This window comes from Lichenostomus cassidix, chromosome 4, assembly GCF_008360975.1.
Source record: "Lichenostomus cassidix isolate B80296 chromosome 4, HeHo_3.0, whole genome shotgun sequence".
Lineage (NCBI taxonomy): Eukaryota > Metazoa > Chordata > Aves > Passeriformes > Meliphagidae > Lichenostomus > Lichenostomus cassidix.
In genome coordinates this window covers 17,752,183-17,771,067 of record NC_139484.1, presented here as the reverse complement: position 1 = coordinate 17,771,067, position 18,885 = coordinate 17,752,183, and the positions used below count along the sequence as shown (strand labels likewise).

The following is an 18,885-nucleotide window of genomic DNA, read 5'->3' as shown; positions in this document are numbered from 1 at the left end:
ACCCATCTGTTACAGAGAAGGAGCTGACTTTCTCCCCATGATGATGTGCTGTGTCACATAATCCTTTTCTTTTTTCCTTCCCCCTCCTTTGCAGCTTAATGTCATCTTCCTCGGGATTGCTCTCTATAAAATGTTTCATCATACTGCCATACTGAAACCTGAATCTGGATGTCTTGACAATATCAAGTAAGTGGTTTTTCTCTGCCTGTTTCTGTCTTTTGCTGTTTATTCCCTCGTTCCTCTGAGGTGTGAAACAGGGGAACCTGCCCTGCCAGCAGTAGTCCTAACCAGGGACAACACCTTGGGTGATGCAGAGTGGTTTCTAAAAGATACCAAGTGGCTGATGATGAAGCACTATACTGGGATTTGGCTGCCATTGGTGGCATTTTCCATTCAATTTTACATAAAGGAGGCAAAGCTATATTTTCTGTCCTTGAAACAGGTAACCTCCTAGTCTATGTAAAGGAAATTGTGCCCAATAATTACCTGCTAATTATTGCAGTCTCTACAGGGAAGGTGTTGAAACTGTTGATTATTACTACTTCTCTGTGCTCTGAGGGCGGCTGCCTTACTTCTTTTCTGTTTGTTTTGGCCCCTGACAGATTCCATGACCCAAATGCTCCCCTGAGTATGATTGCTTTCAGCAAAGTTATTGAGGATTTACCTGGGGGTGCCCACATCAGCAGGTGGATGTGCTTGCCAGCCAAAGCATGTTTTGCCCTTGTGCTGGGTTAACATCTGAGCCCAGGCATCTTACTGTCTAGCAAGCTGCTTCATTATATTGATAGAATATTAGTCTTTGTCAGTGCCTGTTTATTCAACTACTCCTGGCTTTAATTACTCTCTTCAGAAATACAAGCGAGATTTCAGGTGCAGTGCATGATAAGATTGGGAGCCTGCTAATTAATAAAACCATCTAATGAGCTTCAGGAGGAGGAAACTGTTGGGAGTCAGCGCTTTACTGCTCACCCAGGAAAGGAGAGAGTGGTGCAACGCGGCTTGAAGTGCATTCTCCTCTCTCTTTCATGGTAGGAAAGGGAGAAGAGGTGTAAGGGGAGCTCGTCAGAAGATGTCTGAATTGCACATTGTGAGGCAGCTCTCAGCAAGGCTGTTGTTCTTGCTGCTAAGCTGCTCTTGCAGATGCAGCTTTAATTTAAACCAGATCAGGGCCCCACCCTGGAAACTTTCACAGCAGGCAAGGCTTGCAATGCCATTGGTGTGCCACGACCTGGCATGGTCCTTTGGGCGAAGTTTTAGTTTCTTAGGTGCAGCTTCTCCCTCGAGGGTTGGGAGGAAAGGGAACTGGAGTCTGTCCAAATCCAGGAGACCCCAATGAGCTCAGAAACCCACAGATCCTTTGTTTGCCTGGGTTGTGGGCAGATTGCTCTGCCTCAATTTCTCCTGCCATCTCTCTGTTATAAAATGAAATTAGAGGAGCAATCCCTCCTGGATGTTCAGGATTGATCCCAGAAATATAGTCTGTCATTTGGTTTTGGATGAGGCATTAAAGGCATGGTATATTTAATAACATTTATTAATATGGCTACTTGTCATGCATTAGTGCTAAGGGATTGCTCGCTGAGAACAGTCTCTCTAAGGTTACCCACACAAAATCTGTTTGGAAAGCCTTGCAGTATGACATTTAAATTAAAAACCAGGGAGAAAAAAAAACAACAAAGCCCTTATAATTAAAGCAGAAATAATAAATGCCTACTGAATAATCTTCTTGAGCTAATCGCTAGTATCTTTGTTTAAAATGCCAGGAATTTATACAACCAGTTGAATCAATTATAATGTCATTGTAAAATATTTTATAGGTTCTTTGGCAGATGAGTGTCTGTTCCTGATTTGACTTCATTAAAACATTTTGAAAACACAAGCAATTAAAATACTTTTAAGCATGTTGCTGATACTCTTCCAAATGCATTGCTTCATTACAAATTACTTTTTATGCTTGAGAAAATAAGAGCAACATAACATAAACTCAGGAAGACCCCAGGCTCACCCTAGGAAGTTTATCAAACCAGGAATTTCAGAACAGACTGGATTGTAATTTTGGAACACCTAAATTCAAGACTTGTGTTGTCTCAATATGGGATGTTCTTGAGTTGGGAGGAAGTGCAGATTTGTAACAGAGAAGGGAATTCACCTTGGAGGGAGGTTTCCGAGGGCAGCAAGGGGCTTGCAATCTCTAGAAAATTTTTCAGTAAGTTTTTTCAGTAGATTTCAGTAGTTTAAGAAGATTTTTCAGTAAGACCTCCTTCTGTGGGGGATGTCTTCCTCCACAGTCATTGGCTCCAACTCAATTGCAAAATATGGCTGTGTTACAGCAGCTCTGGAATAAAAAGCCCCAGAACACATTGTTTCACAGGGGACCACAAGGATCCTTTCTGGGCTTCCCTCTGTGGGTCTAGAGGGCTAGTAAAAAGGCACCCAGGTCCCAGAGCCTTGCCTCTTGTCATATCGGTTTATATTGAATGAAACAAACAGAACCAAGGGCCTGCACTGGAGGGCCCCTTGCTGCCATCTGTATGTGACAGCTTTACAGCACATGGAGAGCTGAATGGGAGTTTGTTCTCCCAGTTCATTTCCTAGCATTACTCTGTGTTAGGTTGTGGTGAAGCTCTCGCAACATAAATCCTGAGCCTGTTTAACAACAGCAAAATACTTGATTCCCTATGGCAACGTAAAAATAAAGGCCATAAAATATTTTAATAGGCTGTTAATAAGCACCCCTGCAATCTGGTCCTTGCCTATGTCACTTTAAAGGTTGGAAATACATTATGAAGTATAGAAAATAGAGAGCCAAATAACTCCACTTAAATTAATGAACTTGATAAGGGATCAGGTGTCACCTGGGATACCTTTAATTACTGCACCAACAGAAAAGCCATTCAAAGGGCAGTGCCTGAACCAGATGCTGTGTGGCTGATAGATTTGTAGGCACTGTGCAAAGTTGTAAAAATAAACTTCCCTAACCTTCAGGAACAGTCCCTGGATTATTGTGCCAGCATGGGAGATTCTGACATTCCTGCGGTGGGGCACTGGTTACCCAGGGGTTACCCAGCAAGACATTTGATGAGTATAGAGCTGGTTTATTTTTATCCTTGTTAACTTCTCTGGCTTAGCCCTGCACTTTCAAGAGGGAAGCAGGGTAACCATATATGTGGGTCCTTCCCCCTGTGCTGATGGCATCCTCCCTATATCACAGGTTGGCACTGAGCTGATTCAGTGAGTTGTGCCCACTTAGACAGCAAGATTCGTGCTCTAGTCCTGCTTTTGAGGCATGTAGCCAGGAAAAGATGTGAGCCTGTGTATGTGGGATATGTTGTTCAGAGCTGCAAGAGTTTCTCTGTCTGCCACTGATGCCAGGAGAACGTTGGCTTCCATTTCATAGAAGGTACTATGCCCAAGAGTAGCATGCTCTAGCATACCAAGAGTAGCATGCTCTAGCATACCTAGGCCCTTTTGAAAAGGTTCTGTTTGGTGTCTTCCTTCAATATATTTACACAGAAATTTTAAGATTTCATCCAGGGTGCAGACCTCTTCTGTCCTTTAAAGATCTCTTTAATATGAAGTGACACAGACAAGAATGCCAAAACAGCTGCCTCTTGGGTGGTGTGTGTAACTTCTGCCCATGCCTCCCCAAATGCATTCTGTTTTTCCTTCCCAGCCTTTTACAATGGCTTTTTCTGGGTGCTTTCTGGTCCACTGTGGCCACTGTTCTTTCATCTCTGTGTGTCTTGTTGGCAAACACGGGTGAGCAGAGATGGGCAGAGGGATGCATTGTTTAGTCCTTGGTAGCTCTGCCCACATCGCTCAGATCTCACTCCTGGCCCACCTGAGGCTAGAAGTGGGATGCAAAGAGTGCACAGAAAGGCTCTTGAGCATGAACTAATTACAGTCAACGATGTACCCAAGACGGCCTCATTTTGGAAGATTGATTCCTGCAGCCCTTAGGAGCTTGCAGGGAGGACACATCTTTCAAGCCAGGGACTACGTAAGCTTTTTGGCTGGTGAAAGCCTGCTGTGCTGCTTGCACCTGTAGCCTGTGAGGTGGAGACTGTAGGCATATCAGCACGGTATTGATGCATTCCTGCTAGCAGATGGCTCCTCATGAGGATGTCTTACCAGCTGGAATTCTTTAGAGCAGCTGTGAGGCTGTTTTACCGGAGGTTGCTGCTGTGTGGAGTGATTTCTAGAGCTGAGCAGCTCAAAGTCTCTCCTTCATGCCTTTCCATTGTGCTGGGAAGATGTTAGATGTGCAAAAAATGTCTCAGACTGTTGCAGACAAGACTACACTGGATCTTTTTCATATTCACATTCCTGTAGGAACACTTATGTGACAAAGGAAAATACATTATATGTGAATAGTCCAGCATGGTTCTTCTGTTTCCATCCATCAGCTCCTTTCCAGGTGGTCAGGCGTGTACTGTGGCAGCTTGTGGCCCTTGCACCAGGTTTTCATCCAGCCCATGCCAGATGCTGCAGAACAACAAACCATCGACGTTTCCAGATGCTTAACCACCATTCTCTGTGCAAAACAGGGTTTCAGATGAAGCCCCTCCTCAAGTGCCTTTGCATTGTGTGGCAGTGCAGTGCTTGTTCTGCAGCCTTCTAAATACTGCTTGTTCAAATCATTGGGGTTCTGGTAAAGGGAATAAAGAAAGAGCTACACTGATGGTAATCCAGATGTGCTTTTCAGCACATCTAGTGAAATCTGAGCTCTTGTCTTTGCTGCAAGCTCTAGTTGTGCACTGTGTGGGGTGCATTAGTTAGTGACATGGAAAACTGGTAGAAAATTGGGAGGGGAGAACAGTGATTTAGCTAACAAGAGGTAATTCCTACAAGTGGATGAAGAGGGTTCATCAACAAGAGTGAGCCGCTGCTGCACCTGAAGTTACAGTGGGCATTTCCAAAAGCCTGGAGGTGAGAGAGTCTCTCCCAGCAGAGACCAGAAGCCATCATTTTCTCTTTCTTACAGACATAACCTTTCCTTTGAAGTTCCCATGGGCATCCATCCCTTCTCTCCCTGGTGCTGCCTGGCTGAGGTTGAGTTTGTTAGCGTTTTCCCCAGCCACACCAGACTTCCTGACATTCTTCTGTGCTGTAGTATGTGGCAACAAGATTTTATTTTGTTTACTTTGGAAGAGCAACACGTCAGCTGTAGCTGCCAAGAGCAGTTGCAGACCCACAAGAAAGAAGGCAAGAGGCAAAGGGCTTTGCCAGTTTGTTTCCCTTTTTGCCCCATTTTATTGTGTTATTGTTTTAGTCAGGGTATAGCTTGGTTTGTGCCACAGGCCACCTGGACACTCTTTAGAAAACACAACATGTGGGGACCCCTTCAAAGAGGAGCGTGTCAGGCTGTAGTCCTGGGTTTGTTGGAAAAACTCATTTAGTGCAGTAGAAACTCGCCTGAAAGTCATCCTGGAAATTTAATTTTCTTTCCTTCAGACAGGGAGACCCAGGGTCTTAGCTGGGAGCACCTTTTGTTGCTGAAGAGGAGCTATTAATTAGGGGCCTTGAGATAGTTTAATCCTGGTATTAATCACTGTAGTTGTGCTGCAGTTTTCCTCCTCTTGTGGAAACCTGCTCCCATCCCATCTTCTGCAATGAAAGAATTAGCACTATATCAAAAACATGCAATTCCCCAGAAAAGCATGTATTTATCTCAAGCACACAGGAGATAATGTTTTTAGGCATTGTGACTGGATTCAGGAGGACACATGCTGAAATCCCATTAATGGGGATGAGGCGGAAATGTCCTGCATTGCAGCCTTCAGAAATCAATCCTCAGATGACCAAAACGAGCCCTCCTCGGCTTGCTGGCTGACATGGAAGTTTCAAATGGTCCACAGCTAAAGGCACACAGCCCTGATTTAATGACTAAACAAAAAAAATATGTTCTCTCAAGTTTCTGACTGGAAACAAAACTCACACCGTACTCCTCTATTTTGTATTTTTTTTTTCATAGAAGTCTCTCGCTCAAAGGCTTGCAAGAAATAAATCTAAGAATGCACAACTTAACAGCCAAAAGTAGGAGCCAAATGTAAAGTCTCAACCTTGATTATTACTATATAAAACCTTGCAAAGCCCAGTCTGGGCTCTTTCAGGGAGTCTGGCCCAGATTGGGGGAGGTGAAGGATGAGGAGCATCAGGCACAAAACTGAGAAGCCCCTTTTGAAGATATGCCTCTTTTAAAACCGTTGCCATAGCCTGCTCTACCCATATGTTGTATGGGTGTAAGTGATTATCTGCTCATTTTCGTGCTTCAACATATGTATTTTATTTAAAGAGACATGACTAATCCCAGCCCCTAGATTAGCTTGTTGTTTCAGTCCTGTGGGTTTGCTTAAGTCGTAAAAAAATCCTGAGTTAGGTAGAAAATTGAAAACAAAGGTTAAATAGAACTTCCAAAAATCATCTGCAGAAATGTTTAAATTAAATCCTTGATTCAACACAGCGGTATTGTGCTGGCAGGAACAGAGGTTTACCAGTCTAGTTTTATTTACTCAGCTGATTGAAATGCAGAAAAAGTAAACATCCTGCGTTTGTGCAGTGGGGAATGAGTTAGACTTTTGAAAATGCGAGATTTTTTTTTCTCCTTTGATATGAAGAGCTTACATTACCAATGAAGAGCAATAATTTGTAGCAGGTATGCTATTACTAATGGAAGATTAATTTGTGCTTTGTTCTAGCCATTTTAGGAAAAAAGTAGGGAGACAGTAAGGATTATTCCACTTTTTTCTATAGAGATTTAAGATCCTCTATTGGTTTCCAAATCTTCTTTGCTTAATCATAAAATGCTACGACGTGGAAATAGTTTGTAATGCCAAAGGGTCTGGAACTGAATACTGCATTGGTTTCACCCAGGGGACTGGACTTGCAGAAAGGCAGCACTTTAATCCTTCATTACCTCTGAGTTTGTGGTTGCTTGGGAGTGCAGAGGGAGGACATGGTACAATGAGGAGGTCCAGCTCTTGGAAGCTTGCTCAGCACAGCATCTAGATGCAAAAGGTCCAATCCTTTGTCATCAGAGGTCTCAGATTTGTGGAGAAAGGGCTGAGGGTCTGACAACATGAACGCTTCCTATCTAGAGCAGCAGACGGGGAGAAGGAGTTTCATGCACCCATGTCCTGACTGGGCATTACCTATAACGTAAATAAAACAACAGTTTTATTTCTTCATCTCACCTGTGCAGAGTGAGCTCTCTTTAAAGATTTTCATACAGCCCTACTAACAAAATAGAAAGATTAACTGAGTATGCTGTTCAGGAATAGAGCATTGAAAAATCTCTCTTCCCAGCCAGCTGTGCTATAGGCAGCATTTTTGGACTCCTCTGACTTCTGGGGACAGCAGGCTCTCAGAGCACGGCAGCTCCAGGGATGGCTTTTGGAAAGGAATCATCCATGGATTCCTGTTCCAGGAGAGGATAATCTGACCCTAGGGAACAAAAGGAGCTCCTGGGCCAGTGTTTTGGTCAGGATACATTTGAATGAGAAGTGTTTTAACAGTGCTTGGGACACGTAGACAGTGCATTCTCTGTCACCAGAAATCTTAACAGGAGTGTTTTGCAAGGAAGACCAAATGATCTGGGCACTTTGGAAAATGAAGAACAGCTTTTCCTTCCCTTGGAAAACCTCCCCCTCTTCAAAGTTCAGATATTAGCGATGGAGTACTGAGCTGGGCATTGGAAGCTGCCTCTCTCACTTTTCTTGTAGCAGAGCTCAGACTGTGATCTGTGTTACAAACAGCCTTTAGAGAGAGTACTGTGTCTTCACAGCCTGACTGCATAGAATCATGGATTTATAGAATATCCTGAGGATCACTGAGGTCCAGCTCCTGGCTCTACACAGAGCCATCCCAGGAGTCACACCACATGACTGAGAGCATTGTGCAAACACTTCTTGAACTCTCTCAGGCTGGTGCTGTGAGCACTTCCTTGAGGAACCCTGTCCAGTGTCCAACCACCCTCTGAGTGAAGAACCTTTTCATAATATCCAACCTAAATGTCCCCTGACACAATTTCAGGCCATTCCCTCTCTCCTGTCACTGTCACCACAGAGAAGAGATCAGTGCCTGCCTCTCCTCTTCCCCTCATGAGGAAGCTGTGGACTGCTCTGAGGTCTCCCCTCAGTCTTCATCAGGCTGAGCAAGCTAAGAGTTGTCTCAGATCTCCCTGGATCCTGTGTCAGAAAGCACCATGCTTCCTAGTCCCCTTGGTTAACGCAGGGCTGCTCCTATATAGCCTTCATCTGCATCTCTGCATGAGCAAACTTGAACAGGCAGCCTAAAGCAAACCCAGAAAAACCACTCAGAGTTGGCACAAAATGAGTTATTTACAAGCTTCCTACCAAGAAAAGGTATGGCACATTTATGTTTTGCCCAAGGGCAGCATTTGTGGGCACCTCAGAGGCAGGAGCCCTGCCAGTGCTGGGAAAACATCTGGGACTGCGCTTTTGTCTGGGTGCCTTTTTCCCCCAGAGGTGTTGATGGCAGCATCTGATTTCATTTGTTGCAATCTGCTGGTGTTTGAGTTTTTCACAGAAGGGTTTGGTTAATATCTGATTGTTTTCATTTGGGGTTTTGTTTGTTTACCTATGTTTTTGTGATGGTTGTGTTAATGTTGAACGGTGATTGTAAAGTACTAATCTTCCCAGTGACAGGTGTTGTCCTTTCTGAATTTCAAAAAAAAAAAATCAATCAGTGGTTATTGATTTGAGAGAGTGTCCTGGAAGATATTAAATACCTACAGTCTTTTTCTGAACCCATAAATCATGGTTATTGTTTTAAAAGGCCATACATTTTAAGCACTTTGTCAGCAAGCCCTGCTGGTGCTATTTGGATAATACAAATGTGTCTAAAGGCTTTGCTGAATCCATATAGTGTGGAAACAATTAGATATGTGGTTACACATCAGTGTGGCTTGAATAATTGTGCCATGCCTTTGCAAAGTTAGGAGGAAGGAAATAAACAGGGTAAGCAATTCTGAGGGTAATTAATTACTTAGAGAAAATGAGATGAACTTAACAGAATGGCTCTTTCCAATTGCAGTAATTAAGGACAAACCTCAGAAAGCAGGACATGACTTCCCTGGGTGAGTTGATGCTTTGCCTTTGGTAGAAAACCCAGCCATTGGCTCACCCAAATCATAGGCTTGGGCATCACATAGGGCCAAGGAAGATTTGGGCCTCATTTGTCTGAATAATATTTTCAGATCTACTGGTGGAAATCCCAAATGGCTTTCAATAGATATGAAATTGCCCTTACGCCAGGTGGTAGAGTCCCAACCTTTACAGATCTCCAGGGCATGTAAAAGCAGGAGTTTCTCCTGCAAATGAAGCTGTGGCAGGCTCACTGACCCCCAAGGTGGGTACAGAAATCTTCAGGGGACTCACCACCTACTGTCAAAGATGGTGTGGAAGCCAGAAGATGAGACTGGTAAATGATGACCTGGAAGGCTGTGTGATGAACACCAGCAGCCTGAGGAAGGAGATTAGGAAGCCATTTGGCTTCATGCCACCGAGGTGGTAACTTTGTCATGAAATGCAAAGGCAAAATCCTTTAAGCACTCTTTTATTGCTTGCTATTGATTTTTCTCGCCATGAAGATGCTCCTTCACTAATTAACGATGAACCCGTTTGCTTTATGAGGGGAGTGTTGGACTTTCCAACTCCTTCCTGTAGATTTTCAGCAGTTCAATAAATCAATCTTTTCTAATCCTTGAAATTTAAAAAAAAAAGGAAAAGAAAGCAAAACATCCCTGCTACTTCATATCAGCAGGCAGTGGGGAGACACAATAGCACACTTGAGTTTGCATTTCTCTCCTGCTTGCCTGCAGGAAACATCTGCCTCTCTGCTTTATTTGCACCATATTAAAATTAATTCCATGGGTATTTCTGAATGTTTTTGAGGGGGCACATCATCCATCTATTTTTATTTGGGTTTCATCACCCTTAACAGCTACTAATGGTCCTGTATACTCACTTCGGTGTTATTCCTTGCTAGCCAGTTATTTTGGGGCCCAAGGTCTGAGTCCTTGTGCTTACTGAGCCTTTTCCTGCCATCAAAGAGATGGGAAAATACTTGGAATTGTCAAAAGATTGATCAATGCAAGTTAAGCAAAGTTAAAACCATGAAGGGTTGTATAAAATGATAATACATAAAGTTGATTAGTTATGTAGGGTTTTATTAAAAGCCTAGATTTACTCTAAATGTGGCTCAAAACTACACTTCATTATTTTTTTAAAGTTTTTTTCAAAATATAAGAAGACTGGCCATTATTCTTTTTAAATGAGAGCTGAATAGCTGCTTTTTTGATAACAGACTCTGTTCAGCAGCATTTTAGGACCAATCTGAATGTGAAGGTAAATTCTTGACTTACTTTCCCTGCTGAAAAAAAGGTGAAAGCTTTAACATTTCAGGATATTGCTAATCTATGTGCATGGAAGTCATTTGCACCATGTAGTCATGAGTTGCAGATTGTCTGTAATTGTTTTGGGCTGTCTGTGTATATGCCAGCAGTTCGGTCCCTTTGTGACAAAAAGGTATTTCTTGGGGTTTTAAAAAAATAGGCAGTGCAAAAGGGGTTCCTGAGCTTAGGGTGAATTGGTTTTGAAATTCCTTAAGCATCTAAGCAAGGATATAAGTAGCTAATTTTAGCAACTTTAAAAAAAAAAGTATTGGTCTGGAAATATCGCAGGAATATCAAAGATAATAGGAACAATCCTTTCTCATTGAAGGAGAAGGTACTCTGGGAAATTGAAAGACATCTAACTTAAATAAGATTTTGAAAGAGTTTTACATGATGTGTAATTAACCTTAAGAAGTCTTTGCCCCAAGGTAAAGTCAGGGCTTTTTTAAGATTAGAAAATGAATTAGGTATTTATACAGATTGGTAGACCATCCACTATCCATCATTTGGGCTGCAGAGAAACACAAGGGAGGTGAGGTAAGACTTCACAGGTTCAATGAATAATGCAGCCACTAAAGATCAGCTTTTTACCTTCAGGTATTTGAAAGTGAAGCCCTCACTGAAGCCATCATTCAGGTTTCCTCTGCAGTCAGTAGACAAATACATTTCTTCCAGGAATGGTGAAACCTCACCTATCTTAAATACCTGTTCTTGTAAGGGATAAATTCCTCTTTGGGGGTACCAGTCTGGCATTGACTGGGGGGGAGCAGTCACATCCTTTAAATGCAATGGTGTGTATCCCTTACTGCCAGGTATTGGATGAATTTATCCAAATCTGGAGACAGCACTTTAGATGCAGCATCTCAAGCTGTGCTAGGCTAGATTTTCCAACAATTTCTGCTTCAACTATTATTTGCTTTTACTACTAGTGAATATAATCTCAGTTTTCCAGTCAGCACTCCCATTTTTCTGGGAACTACGGCTCTTCGGAGGCTTTTCTCTTGTCTAAGTGATGGTTTTTATGTATTGCAGATAATGATACAGTATTACTGCAGCACTGATGGGTTTCACAGACTTTACCAGGGGTGGGGGGGGGGGGGTGGGGCGGGGGGAAGCATTATGAAGAAATTTTCATCAGAAATTATTGCTAACACAAGAATCAAGCTTCTTGCAACACTTGAGTTGTTAAAATGAAAAGGATTGTATTTCATGAGGGATACAAGAGACTAAGTTCTACAGCCCCTATGTGTAGAGAATTAAACTGGGAGTTAGGCATCTTTGAAAATCTCACTTCTTCAGGCACCTGTTTGCTTTGGGCAGTGGGCCCAAACACATCCATGTTGGGAATAGGGTAAAGACTGCCAAATCTTTCTGATGGTTTTCTCCTGAACTGCTTTGAAGTGTTTGCCTCAAGCTCAGAGGGAATTTGAGTTTACCAATTTCTCATTTTGTCTGTACAAAGATGAAATGGAGCCTTCAGCTGCCTTGAAGAAACACTATTATGGGTTGCTGAAAAACTTTGTGAGGGTCTGGATAGTAGCAACAGCATAAAAAATTTCTAATTCTGTATTTTTATAATCTTGTGCTGGTTGCTTTTCAGTATAAAGTCTTCACCATAAAACCTGAGTGCTGGTGAGCACAGTAATAAAAATCCAGGCCCTGTTCCTGCCTACATTGCTGGGCTGACAGCTCCAGATTGTCTCATATCTTCATTTCATTTAATTGCATTGTAGGGGAGCTGCAGGTTGCCAGTATTGACCAAAGGAGGTCTCAGCAGGATGGACTGGCCCTGGCTATGTTGACAGGGCTAATGGGATGAATATATTGAGCCATCCTCCATCTCTGACACCCATGGGGGTTTCTGCAAGGGGATCACAAGTTCCAAAGCTCCGTGCCAGGGGGGGAGAGGAGGCCTGAGAGGTGACTTGTTCTCCCCACGTGTTGCACATCACCTGCCACACAGCCTGTCCCAGAAGGTCGGGGACACTCCCCTAGGAAAATGACTGTGACTAATCTTGTGTCCCCACAGTGAGAAGAGCTCGCTTTGAGCGATCCAGCTTGGTTTCCTCATCACTGCTGTGAGCTGCTTTTCACCCTTGCCTGGCAGAAGCCTTTCTTTGCCCTTCCCCATGAAATGATAGCACATAGGTCCATGCTTTGTGGCCCAGGGTTTTAGAAGATCCTGATGCCATTACCTCAAGAATGCTGCAGTCTGACTCATAATGTGGCAATTTGGGAGTTCCACTTTGGAAAAGTAAATGGCAACAAAAATACTCCTGAACCATGCTCTAGCCCCACAGGCAGGGAGTGATGGAGGCATGGTGAAGTTTTGCTGCTTGAACAAACATATGAAAGCCTTCTGTGGTGGCTGTACTGGAGTTTCAACCCTTGTCTTCTCCAGGGTCAGCCATGATATTTAAATGATATTGCAAAGTCAATTGACAGCTGTGTGATGGTAGCCAGGAGGGGCAGCTGCAGCTCACAGCTAGTGATGTCTGCTCTGTGCATTAAGCCTGCATTCCCAGTCACATTTCAACTCCCTGGGGCAGCAAGCCAGGCTGGCTGGTGGGTTCCAGGTGCACCTGATGCCAATCTACCTTTGGTTTTGGTGATGGCTGGTGGGAGAAGGGAGGGGAGCTAGCAGTAAACTCTATTCCCTATGTCATTATATTTCTAATGTTGGTGTTCTTGTCTTTATGTCTACGCATTCTTTAGCTATGAGGATAACAGACCCTTCATCAAGTAAGAATGACCTGAATGGCTGATAAATTTCATTTATCAGTGTGGTCTCATGAACCAGCTGTCAGATCAATATTGAAAAATCATTAAAGCTTCTGTCATTCGCTTTTGAGGCAGAAGAGCAAACTGTGCAGGAAAATGGTCAGGCATACAGCTAAGGTGCAGAGTAAATATACTGCATGTGTATTGCCAACCAATTGTCACCTTATTTGCTTTATATTCTTTAATTGGATGTTACTTGAATTCAAGGTGGAAGTTCCCAAGTTAATCCTGTGTGGTACAGACTTGTTTTACCAATAGCAGCCTCTGGTCCACTGTGCTCTGTCACTGGGAGTGCTTTTTGGTAATATGAGTACAGAAGCAAATTTTCAGAAAGGTGCATGGGTGCTATTCCCCATGATTCCCTTTCTAGCTAATGGGAGTAGTGCAAGCAAATTCTGTGTGCAGTGGTGCATTGGGGTCTCCTTATTCATTGGAGTACCTCCTAATTGTCCTTAATTGTAAACCACTGATTTTCAAATGCACCCAAAACCAGATATTTTTGTTTCTTTATTGCAATAAAATTCTACTACAGGAAAGAAAAACCATGGAAAAAGCAGCAGCAAGTCTGTACAAAGATCAAGATAAAAACTACAAGCTGCACAAAAAAAAAAGAAAAAAAAAACAATAAAACCCCCAAACCTCTGAAGAAAGCCAAAAATGCCTAGAAATTACATACCTTAGGGCATCCATGCTCTTTCTCCTGCAACCAAAAAAGTAATGTGCAGTAGCACAAAATAGAAGCAAATCAACTTTGCAGTAGACTTTCAGTTTGTTCTTCTGGTGAAGAGTCCTTTGTGTTCATTCTTTCAGCACCATTCCCATGTTCTCTTTCATCGCTTGGTTCTGTTGTTTTCTGCGGATACACGATGGAGCTATTCATAGTAATCTCCACGTCCTCTTTATCTCCAGGTCTTGTTTTCTGAAGCACAACACTGTCATGCGTGCAGTTTGCACTGTTGGGGGTCTTCTAACCCACAGATTCCTTTCCATCACTGAAGGTAGCATATCTTCACTAAATGACTGCATATTCCTGCACACCTCTGCAGCCAAAGGCTCTTTAATCAGGTTCAAGAATGTGCTGTGCTTCAGAGCAGAATACTTTTCTGATAGCCAGGGAATAATTTTAAAAATACTCTGGAAGTGCAGGAAGCCTTTAAGCGGGGATGAGAAAAGAAGAGGAAGGAGGAAGAAAAAAAGGGGGGTTTTCCACTTCATTTGTTCTTCTTTTTTGATGAAAAAGAAAATAATTTGTCTTTTTTTTAATTGGTATGCAATTAGGACAATAGCATGCTCACACTGATGGTGGAATCTTGGGGAGAAAAACATCCCAAACAACTAAAGCTGTAAACTTCAACTAGTGGCTACCTTTCTGAAAGATTGTGAGAGTGCATTTTCAATTTGCATCACACTAAATATTTATTAGTGGGATTGACTGGAAACGCTTCAGAGGAGCTGTTCTGGTCTGCTAGATACATAATGGTGATTTTTAAAGAACTGTCTTAATAAGTGGTTACCTTAGGGAGCTCTTCTGGTCATGTGGTTAAATAATGCATATTTTATAAACTTCAGTGGAAGACTTAATGCTGCATTTTCATTCTAATACCTAAAGAAAAAAAAAAAAACAACAGAAAACATGAATACAATATGTGTTTTCTTTTGTTTGTGACAAGCCCTGTTAAAAGAAGCAGGATTCAAGGCTGCAGCTGCAATGGCATCTCCATGGCAGAGGTTGTCTGTCTGACCTTTGCAGGACTGATTTGTCCCCCCAAGTTGCTGCTGCTTTCTCCCCCTTGCCCCATGCTCTGCTTAGCAGATGAAAGTCCAAACATGCCCAAAACCAGGCCACATTTCTACAAGGCTGAAGTGGCTTGGAAACATAGGCAGGTCTTTGTCCCTGTGAGCCCTCCTGCAGCACCTCAGGGTGATTTGGGGCAGACAAGAAAGCAGAAGTGATGGCTGACTGCAGTCTTGTCTGCTTTGGGCAACAGAAGGGTTAAACAGTGAGGAAGGAGTACAAAGATTGGCTATCAATGCATTCATTTTTGCGATGTTACACCTAATCATCTCAGGGGATGACAGAAGAAAATCAAAGCCTTCAGGTAAAGGGCAAACAGATACTCAAGGTGCTGCTTGCTTCCCAGCTAGAAGTTTACTCCCTCCCCTGTGCAACAGCAATTCCTTTAAAGTTCCAGGTAATACATTGTGTGAAGACTAGGGAGATGGCTAGCAGCAGGACAGAGTTCCTGTACTGCTTCCCACACTTCACCTCTTGTCCTGGTATTGAAGATCAGTCTTTGAGAAGGTAATTCAGCAGATGACTAAATGTTATTTAGCAGTGTAACATGGAATACTCATCCTGCCATCCCAGCAGAGCTTTCAGCTTTTCTGAAAACACCCAAAAAACCTAACATGCAGCAGTTGTCGCATGTCCCCAGTTCTGTTGTCTGGGCAGAAAGTCAGTGGAGGAAAGCCTGCTACCTGTATTTGTTGGAACATTTGGGGCCAAGCAGTGGCTGTGCCTCTACTCCCACTCCCCTCCTGAGCTGGAGCAAGTGATAATCTCAGTTTTGCAGCCCATGGGAAGAAGGATTGCCCCTCCTTTTCCCTGGGCAGAAGCGTGGCAGCAGCTGCTGCATTAGCAAATGTAGTGTGTGAGTGCCTACACGAGTGTACACACTTCCCTCATCGCAGGGTGGAAGAAGTGTGAAGCAGCATTGCAAAGAACATCCTTGTGTGGAGTCGATCTGGCAAGCAGGGAGGGCTTGCCACCTGCCTGTAGCTGTTTATCTGGCTTACAGGCATATGGGAGACTAGCTAAAATGCAGCAATACATGTGTCTTGGTGTTAAGTGTAAATAGAGAAGCTAATCCAGCTGGCAGTCCTGTGAAACCAGTGGACACTAAAAAAAAGTGACAATCAGAGTTGTTGTTTCATTCGGTTTATTTTCTTTTTCTCCATTTGCAGAAATAACATCTACATGTCATTTACATGCACACTGCTTTTACATATTTAAAAGAGAAAAGAGACATTGTGGTTACAAACGTGCTTTGGTTGTGATAAATTTTTATGCTCATAACATTTCCATTTCCTTATACTTCCTCAAGCTTGAAGATTTGTAAACTGCATCCAGCTTGAAGACAAAAGCACTCTATGATTTATTTTGATATGCTATTTTCTTTCTGCTAAAACCAGGGGCAAAGTCTTCCTGCCTGTAGACACATGCCTTCTTTTGTGTAGATGAAAAACCAATCCCATTCTTTCTTTTTTTGTTTGTTTCTCCTAACAGGTCCTGGGTTATAGGTGCAATAGCCCTACTCTGCCTATTAGGACTGACCTGGGCATTTGGACTCATGTATATTAATGAAAGCACAGTCATCATGGCGTATCTCTTCACCATATTCAATTCTCTGCAGGGAATGTTTATATTCATTTTCCATTGTGTCCTCCAGAAAAAGGTAAGACGGACGGTTCCCAGCAGCAAGAGAGGTGGTAACGAGGTGTTTTGTTGCCTAACAACCACAGCATAGCATCCTCTGCGTGCCTTGAATTGCTATCACACAGATTTATCTCTGCACACCTAATAAGGGTGGTATTTAGACTGGAAACTGGCAAGGTGCTGGGCAGTGAGGTTCTAACAAGGATGTGTGGCAGTGGCATTTCAGCAGCCAGGGCCCTGGCAGCAAATGTGTCAGAGGCAAGGGCAAAGGCAGCTGTCAGTTTGAAGGGCTCTGCAGCAGCAGACCTGTAACAGGGCTTTGCCTGCTGTCAGCCAGATTCTCCTTCCTTGTTTGCCAGTGTGAGAGGGGAGAGAATCCATGAGCATCCGGAAAGGGCTCACATGGCTGAGTGCTCACAGCAAAACAGAGATTTACATTCTCATTTGCAGTCCCTGCAGGAGATTACCCCTTTGCATGGCAGCATATGTGGGTTGATGGGATGTAATAGGGGCTGCTTCCCCTGCTTTTAGAAGAACTGAAGGACCTGTGCTCTGCAGCAGTTCATTAGCCTTTGTATTGCTTGGGTTTGATATGGTGTTTTGGAAATCTTCCTCAAAGCAAGCACAGCAAGTGCTTCTTGGTGGAAATTGAGGTATGCCCCAATTAACATTTGCAAGATAACAGTGGAGTAACTTAGGTAAACTCTGGGGGGAAAAAAACCCAACAGAATAAAAATTCTGTGTTTATGTAGATCGAATTTACAGCCTCTGACAATCAGTAATAAGTATTTTTAAGAACCTTTTTGTTCTCCAATTAAATTCAGTAGTACAGAGCGCTCCAATTCTGTGTATGTCTGCTGATAATTTGCTATGTACATCTTAGTTTCAAAGGGCAGTTTATTTAACCAGTGTAAACATAGGGAAGAGTTTATGTGGATACATTGGTCCCAGTTTCTCGGTGTAACCGGTATTTTTTGGTGAAATGGCTTATTGGTGAAAGTTAGGGCCATGTTGAGATCTGTCCTCCATCTGAGAGCCACAGGCTTGCTCCTCTGTTACTCACATTTTCCTATATAGGAAAGGGAGATCTGACCTATGAAAACATAATCAAAATTCATCATAGTAAGTGAGCTCTGCAAGTGATGCCTCTGAAAGGATCTGCAGAGCTGTGTGAAAATGTCATTCTTGAAACAAAGGAAGACTTTTGGGGTTAAGAGTTTTGTCCTTGTCGTTGCATCTCAAATTGGTCCACCTTAAGAAGCTTAAAAGCTTTATCTAGATGCAACTTCCTGTTGATGATCCCAAACCTTTCAGCAAGACAGTTTCCAGGCAAGATGATACTAAGAGTGTAGGAAGCATCACCATTGCTTGTTAAACCTGCAGCTGCCTCTCTGTGAGGAGTTTGGATTTCTGCACCATTCTCACTGGTGCATCCTCTCACCTCCAATGCCCCCTGCAGAGGGTCAGTCCTAACCCAGCATCCCTGCACAGCATTGCAGGCTCCTTGGCTGGTGGGGTTCTCAGCAGAAAGAACCATTCTCTTTTCTGCCTTGAGCCAATTTACACCCTTAAACCATCACTGATGACTGTGGAATTGTTCCTGATTTACGGCTGCTCAGAGGGAAGGAGAATATAGCTGGTGCCTTGCTGTGGGGTGGATGCATCTCTCTGACCTAAGAGCTGAGGGAGGTATTATTTAAGAGGAGAAAAAAAAAATCCCTTCTTTTCCTATCTATCATGGCCTAGAAAATCGGCAAAACGCTGCAGAGAGGCAAGCAGTGGGTGGCTAATTAAAGCAATTGAATTATTTTCTCTCAGCAAAGGATTGATTAGGCACTCGAGCATATTGGGCACTTGTGGTATGTGTTTGTCTCAAGCGCTTAAGGAAGAGCCTAATGAAAAAGCTGTAATTTGCTATTTAAACAGTTGTTTCACGGAGTTGTGAAATGCTCATAGAGAGTTTGGCAAAATTTCACAGCTAACTGTGTGCTCCAAGGAATTTCAACTGGTGTTTTGGACATGTGTGGGGTTTTGGGGCTTTTTTGTGTCAATGGGTTACAAGACCCTCTTTTAGCTCTTCAGTACAGTCTGCTCACCTCCAGTCCTGTCCCATCTGGTTTCTGGGTATTGCTGCCCATAAAAAGTCCCACCTGAATCTTGATGAAAGGTTATATCCTGTCCTGGCACAAGTCAGCATAGTTCCCCTGAAGCAAAGGAGGTGGCAGGGGCTTGACTGCAATGCCCATTTAAAACA

The 18,885-nt window shown here is 43.1% G+C and overlaps 1 protein-coding gene across 15 annotated transcripts in view; it reads left to right on the top strand.

Annotated features, from left to right (window-relative positions):
• The window catches only part of ADGRL3 (adhesion G protein-coupled receptor L3), a 486,265-nt gene that overhangs the window by 431,208 nt on the left and 36,172 nt on the right, over nt 1–18,885 (top strand). For 11 of the 15 annotated variants that reach the window (XM_085058079.1, XM_085058071.1, XM_085058067.1 and 8 more), the window contains 3 exons: nt 95–186; nt 13,130–13,156; nt 16,482–16,650. In XM_085058079.1, the coding sequence (XP_084914205.1) occupies nt 95–186; nt 13,130–13,156; nt 16,482–16,650 (288 nt within the window). The remainder of the gene's footprint in view (nt 1–94; nt 187–13,129; nt 13,157–16,481; nt 16,651–18,885) is intronic. The other 4 variants (XM_085058070.1, XM_085058073.1, XM_085058078.1 and 1 more) reach the window with 1 other exon arrangement.